The sequence below is a fragment of the Scyliorhinus canicula genome, chromosome 2 (genome assembly GCF_902713615.1).
Source record: "Scyliorhinus canicula chromosome 2, sScyCan1.1, whole genome shotgun sequence".
NCBI lineage: Eukaryota > Metazoa > Chordata > Chondrichthyes > Carcharhiniformes > Scyliorhinidae > Scyliorhinus > Scyliorhinus canicula.
Genome location: NC_052147.1, coordinates 266,205,795 through 266,212,953, shown reverse-complemented (window position 1 = coordinate 266,212,953; position 7,159 = coordinate 266,205,795). Strand labels below are relative to the sequence as shown.

At 46.2% G+C, this 7,159-nt stretch overlaps 1 protein-coding gene across 1 annotated transcript in view; it reads right to left on the bottom strand.

The window, feature by feature from the left end:
- Positions 1-2,061: 2,061 nt before the first annotated feature.
- si:dkey-3d4.3 (leucine-zipper-like transcriptional regulator 1) overlaps positions 2,062-7,159 on the bottom strand; it is a 70,223-nt gene continuing 65,125 nt past the window's right edge. The window contains exons 9-10 of the mRNA XM_038790306.1: positions 2,848-2,886; positions 2,062-2,081 (exon numbers count right to left, since the gene is read on the bottom strand). Of these exons, the coding sequence (XP_038646234.1) occupies positions 2,062-2,081; positions 2,848-2,886 (59 nt within the window). The remainder of the gene's footprint in view (positions 2,082-2,847; positions 2,887-7,159) is intronic.

The window sequence follows — 7,159 nt, the reverse complement described above, 5'->3', positions numbered from 1 at the left end:
GACACTTGGTGTAAAAGAATATAAATAGGGTCATTGCTTCAACAAAAAAAATTCCTGGATCACTAATTTTGTGCAGTTTGCCAAGAGTGTGTGAACAGTTTACACACAGGGTTCCTCACACCTCTCCCTCCACCCATCCCCTCCTCACAGGAAGTTTTAAGATCCCCCAATGTAATTGATGGTTGTGATCAGGACTGCTAGCAGCCAGTGAGGGTTTGATGCCAAGTCCCCTTCCTTAAGCCTGACAATTTGCCAGGTGATTGATGCTCAAGTGGATGGAAAATGTCTAACAGCAGCACAAGGTTAGAAGGAGACACAGGAACTGAGCGTTTTAATCGTTCCGAAGGAGCAGACTAGTCAGGCAATGCAGCAAGGAAAATGCCCAGGCACAAAGGGGTGGAGCCCCTCCATAATGGGGGTAGGGACAGTCAGCAAGTGGTGGAAAGGGACGTGGGCATAACTCAGATGCCCTATTTACTGTATGCTGAAAGTCTGCTTTACAATGAAAGGCCATTCTACTTCTCACTCCTTTCCTGCTGGCCCTTCCACTCCTGCCACACATCCATTACAGAGTCAAGCAGCGCTGGACCCCCCCCCCCCACCCCCCCCGTACCAGCTTGGCCTGGTCTCTGTGTTTTGGGGCACCATTGAGCACACTGATGTTACATCATTCCTGGCCCTGCTGTGGCTGGTGCACCTGGTGGCAGCGACAATTGCCTCCTGGTCACTTGCTCTGGGGGCTAGGGATGTGAGCGATCGCTGGCATCATTGTGTCGACTGGTTGGGTGGAGCACCTCTTGCGTCATAGCATTCTGGTGGACTGGAAATAACACTGGCTTTTAAGAATTAAAGGACCGCAAATAAATGACACATGACTGATTTAACACCTAATTATAACGTGCGGTACGTTAATTTGCACTCTGGCGCCATTTGTCTTCTTTTCCTAAGCCACTTTTTAAAATAACTTTACCATGTCCAAAACATCCAAAGGGCCTCATGCCCAACATTAAAAATAATACTTTTAAAATGAACCATACATTTCAAAATGCCAGACAATGAGTTTCAGTTAATAATTTCAGTTCTGTTTGCCTTCAGGATGGTTTGGTTGAATTTTATGATGTGTGCAGGTGGGCTATAGGTTCTGTGTGAGCCATAGAGTTCCTACAGTGCTGAAGGAGGCCATTCGGCCCATTGAGTGTGCACCAACCCACTGAAAGGGCATCCTACCTAGGCCCACCTCCCCCACATTTAGCATGGCCAATCCACCTAACCTGGACCGTGGGAGGAAACCAGAGCACCCGGAGGAAACCCATACAGACACGGGGAGAAAGTGAAAACTCCACACAGACATTCACCCGAGGCCAGAATTGAACCCGGGTCCCTGGTGCTCTGAGACCATGCTGCCGTGTTGGAACAATTCTCCATATGCACCTCAACGAAACCCACTGGGGTGTAGTGGGAGACAAGCCCATTCCTTCTCTGAAATGCAGTGATTGTTGTTTTCAGGAGAGTCACCACAGTCCCAGGTGACCATAGGCTGCTTTCCCCCTTCGAGCTGACTGGTGGGGATTTAACCTGAGAATCACCACACCTCAGGCGAGGGCCAAGTGGACAATAACCTTGGGGGGGGGGGGGGGCAGCATGGTAGCACAGTGGTTAGCACGGTTGCTTCACAGCTCCAGGGTCCCAGGTTGGATTCCCGGCTTGGGTCACTGTCTGTGCAGAGTCTGCAATTTCTCCCCGTGTCTGTGAGGGTTTCCTCCGGGTGCTCCGGTTTCCTCCCATAGTCCAAAGATGTGCAGATCAGGTGGATTGGCCACGCTAAATTGTCCTTGGTATACAAAAGGTTTTTTGGGGTCACTGGGTTGGGGTGGGAGTGTAGGCTGCAGTGAGGTGCTCTTTCCAAGGGCCAATGCAGACTCGACGGGCCGAATGGCCTCCTCTGCACTGTAAATTCGATGAACCTCGGTACGGGAATTGAACCTGTGCTGTTGACCTCGCTCTGCACCACCAAACAGCTGTCATACCAACTGAGCTAAACCCCCGATCACACAGAATGGACTATGCCACAGTAACAAAGTCTGGATGAAAGAAAAGGTCATTTGGCCCATCAGGGCAATTCCACCCAAAGTCTATTTACAACTGCTGTATCATAGACACCCTCCCTCCCCAAACCTGGAACGTCTTGATCTCTTTATTGAAGGATGGAGAAATCAGGAGAAATAAAGATATAGTCCCAGATGACCATAGGCTGCTTTTCCCTTTGAGGGGGAGAGCTGACTAGTGGTGATTTAACCTGAGGATCACCACGCCTCAGGCGAGGGTCAAAGTTGAGAAGGGGAAATAGCAAACTAGCATTTGTACTTCTGATGATCAATATTACCAGTTGATACTTGTGTAAAAGTCAATCTCATGACTTTTGGCCTAAAAAAGCCCCACAATTTCTTTATGCATTTCGTGAAAGAGCTGAACCTGATTTTCCAGGGAGCACAGCCCAGAAATTTCTAACTCAATTATTTTTTCAAATTAAGAAGCTATTTAAAATGGCTAATCCAACTATCCTGCACATCTTTTTGGGTTGTGGGGGTGAGGCCCACGCAGAAATGCGAAAAATGTGCAAACTCCCTACATAGAAGTCTTACAACACCAGGTTAAAGTCCGACAGGGTTTGCTTGGAATCACTAGCTTTCGGAGCGCAGGTCCTTCGAAGAAGCTGTTGTGAGACTTCTTACTGTGCCCACCCCAGTCCAACGCCGGTATCTCCACATCAAACTCCACACGGGGCAGTGACCCGGGTCCGGGATCGAACCCGGGACCTCGACGCTGTGAGACCGGAGTGCTAACCACTGCACCACCGTGCCGCCCTGTTCTGACCCAAATATAATCCTGGAGATATTAATGATGCAATGCCATTGTAAATGCACAAATACAAATGAAAATGAGCAATGGTAAATAAATGCTTAAAACAGTTAAATGTCACTTAATTGATGTGGGTGAAATATATATAATTTTGTAATTCGGCATTGCCATCGGGGTAGCGGCTTGGTTGAGTGACCTGTACGAATTCCTGCAGTTGCAGAGGATAAAGTATGAGTTAAGGGGCTCTTCAAGAGGGTTTGAGAAAAGGCAGGGGATGTTTGTGACCGTGTTTGAGGAGCAGTTCGTCACAGGGGCGGGGGGGGTTGAGAAAGGGAAAAAATTTATACAGACTGTACAGTTGATTGTTGGGAAGTATGTGTCCCGGGGTGTTTATTTGTTGCAACCTGTTTTGACACATGTTTGTAATAAAATACATTTTTAAAAATATATAGTTTTAATGTTACAAAATAAATAAATGCTAGCTTATTAATATCAATCCTTTAGCATTGTTGCTTTTTTATTGATTCCATTGCAACACTTTTTTTGGATTTTACTCAGACCCAAACCAACAAGCATGTCTACCCCTCGGAAAGGTTACCTATGTTAATAAAGCTTGACCCCATGACGTTTAGCTTAAATAAAAAATCAGTTTCAAAAATGTGACAATTATCAGAGTATACAGGGTATCCAACAGAACTCTGGGGGGGGGGGGGAATGGCCTGCTTTTCTCTTTCAGACAATGCCTGCATTTCCCGTATGTTTTGTTTCCATACTTCAAGTCTTTCTCTACGCTTCCTTGTCATTTGAGATCTTCCCAGATAGCAATGGGTTAACCAGGTTTAATGTGTCAACTTTTTAAAAAAAGATTCCGCTATAACTTATGTTTTATTGCATTTCTCCTCGTCAGCTACAAAGTGAACCTTCCCCGGTGTAGTGGCTGAGTTACCACAGCAATGGACTCTGGCCTTCTTACCCTTTGACGGAGGGGAATGAGTATTACTGTAAGTTCTTGCTTTGGAGATTAGGTGAATGAAGAATGAAGTGAATTTTGCACAGTAGGACTTGGTGAGGTTTTCCTGGCACTGTAGGTGTACCTACACCTACATGGACGGCAGCCATTCAAGATGGTGGTTTATCGCCATCTTTCCATTGGCAATTTGGAGTAGATGTTAAATGGCGGCTTTTCCACCAATGCTCACCTCCCAAGAATGAATGAAAAATCTCCTCAATGGTCCAAAACAATTCATATCAAATGTGACATGAAAGCAGTCGCACAAATGAGTCAAACCTCACTCCAATTTATCGCACAGATAGTGCAGCGTCCAGTGGTGTCAGCACAAATCCAAGAACCCACTGAATGTCTCGCTGTATCTACATATTGTTACAAGTCTGTCAGTCTTTTGACTGGAACCTCCTTAGTGCAAATGGTTTGGATGGAGACGATTTTGTCAAGTGTGTACAGGAAGGATTCCTGACTCAATATTTATATAGGCTGACTAGCGGGGAGGCCATATTGGACTTGGTGCTCGGCCACGAACCAGGCCAGGTATCAGATGTCTCGATGGGAGAGCATTTCGGTAACAGTGACCACAACTCCTTGACCTTTACCATAGTAATGGAGAGGGATAGGAACACAGTATGTGAAGGTATTTAATTGGGGGGTGGAAATTATACTGCAATTAGACAGGAGCTGAAGAGCATAAAGTGGGAACAATTGTTCTTGGGGAAATGCACAACAGTAATGTGAGGATTGTTTAAGGAGCACTTGCTGCGAGTGCTCAATTGTTTTGTCCCACTGAGACGAGGAAGGAATGGTAAAGTGAAGGTACCTTGGATGACAAGAGAAGTGGAGCTTCTAGTCAAGAGGAAGAAGGAAGTTTACGTAAGGTTGAGGAAGCAAGGATCTGATTCGACCCTAGAGGGTTACAAGGTAGCCAGGAAGGAACTCAAAAATGGACTGAGGAGAGCTAGAAGGGGGCATGAAAAAGCCTGGGCGGGAAGGATTAGGGAAAACACCAAGGCGTTCTACACTTAGGTGAGAAATAAGAGGATGATCAGTGTGAGAGTAGGGCCAATCAGGGATAGTGGAGGGAACTTGTGCTAAGAGTCTGAGGAGATGGGGAAGGCCCTAAATGAATACTTTGCTTCAGTATTCACCAGAGAGAGGGGCCTTGCTGCCCATGAGAACAGTGTGAACCAGGTTAATAGACTCAAACAGGTTGCTATTAAGAAGGAGGATGTGCTAGAAATTTTGAAAAGCATCAGGATAGATAAGTCCCCTGGGCCTGACGGGCTATACCCAAGGTTACTACAGGAAGCGAGGGAGGAGATTGCTGCACCATTGGCGATGATCTTTGCGTCCTCAGTCTCCACTGGAGTAGTACCGGATGATTGGAGGGAGGCGAATATTGTTCCCCTATTCAAGAAAGGGAATAGGGAAATCCCTGGGAATTACAGACCCATCAGTCTTACGTCTGTGGTGAGCAAAATATTGGAAAGTATTCGGAGAGATAGGATTTATGATTATTTAGAAAAACATAGTTTGGTTAAAGATAGTCAACATGGCTTTGTGAAGGGCAGGTCATGCCTTACAAGCCTCATTGAATTATTTGAGGATGTGACGAGACACATTGATGAAGGTCGGGCAGTGGATGTGGTGTATATGGATTTCAGTAAGGCATTTGATCAGGTTTCCCATGGTGGGCTCATTCAGAAAGTTGGGGGGCATGAGATACAGGGAAATCTGGCTGTCTGGATACAGAATTGGCTGGCCGAAAGAAGACAGTGAGTGGTAGTGGATCGAAAGTGTTCCGCCTGGAGGTCAGTGACCAGTGGTGTCCTGCAAGGATCTGTTCTGGAACTTCTGCTCTTTGTGGTTTTTATAAATGACTTGGATGAGGAAGTAGAAGGATGGATTAGTAAGTTTGCCGATGACGCGAAGGTTGGTGGAGTCGCAGATAGTGTTGACGGTTGTTTCAGGTTACAACAGGACATTGACAGGATGCAGAGCTGGGCTGAGAAGTGGCAGATGGCGTTCAACCTTGATAAATGTGAAGTGATTCATTTTGCAAGGTCAAATTTGAATGCTGAATACAGGGTTAAAGGCAAGATTCTTGGAAGTGTGGAGGAACAGCGGGATCTTGGGGTCCATGTACATGGATCCCTCAAAGTTGCCACCCAGATTGATAGGGTTGTTGAGAAGGTGTATAGTGTGTTGGCTTTCATTAACAGGGGGATTGAGTTTCCGAGCCGCAAGGTTTTGCTGCAGCTTTATGAAACTCTGGTTAGACCACACTTAGAATATTGTGTCCAGTTCTGGTCGCCTCATTATAGGAAGGATGTGGACGCTTTGGAGAGGGTACAGAGGAGATTTACCAGGATGCTGCCTGGACTGGAGGGCATGTCAATAGAAGAAAAGTTGAGGGAGCTAGGGCTTTTCTCACTGGAGCGAAGAAGGCAGAGAGGTGACTTGATAGAGGTGTACAAGGTGATGAGAGGCATGGGTAGAGTGGATAGGCAGAGACTTTTCCCCAGGGCGGAAATGGCTGTCACGAGGGGACATAGTTTTAAGGTGATTAGAGGAAGGTATAGGGGAGATATCAGAGGTAGGTTCTTTACACAGAGAGTGGTGGGTGCGTGGAATGCACTGCCGGCAGAGGTGGTGGAGTCAGAGTCATTAGGGACATTTAAACGACTCTGAGACAGGCACTTGGACAACAGTAAATTGATGGGGTGTAGGTTAGGTTGATCTTAGATTAGGATAAATGGTCGGCACGGCATTGTGGGCTGAAGGGCCTGTACTGTGCTGTACTGTTCTGTGTTCTTGCTGGCAGGAAGCAGATTTGATACATTCCTCAGCAATCTAAACTATCAAAGCTCCTGATGGTTCTACAGACTCAATGCTGCAGTGAATTTTGGAGGAAAACACTACCTCTTGTCTTCAGGAACACTGAGCTGGCATGTGAAGGACCATTAATTTGATCTGCTGCAATGAAGGTGAGTACAACAAGGATGATGCCAGTTCAATGACTGATGAAATAAAAGATCAAGGCGTTTGCAGCATGCATCAAGCAGCAGCCTGTATCCTGGTCTCTAGTTATACCCCAGTGAAACCTCTCCAGTTTGAATACACTCACCAGTCACCACACGGGTACTTCTGGACTCTGAATTAACCCTGTCTTTGTGCTATTAAATGTACAATTATTCCATCAAATCAATCCCTCCTTCAAACACATTGGTGTCAATTGTCACTCCTTTTCTGGTGTCACTGAAGTATCAGCTTTTACAGGGGAGACAGGTC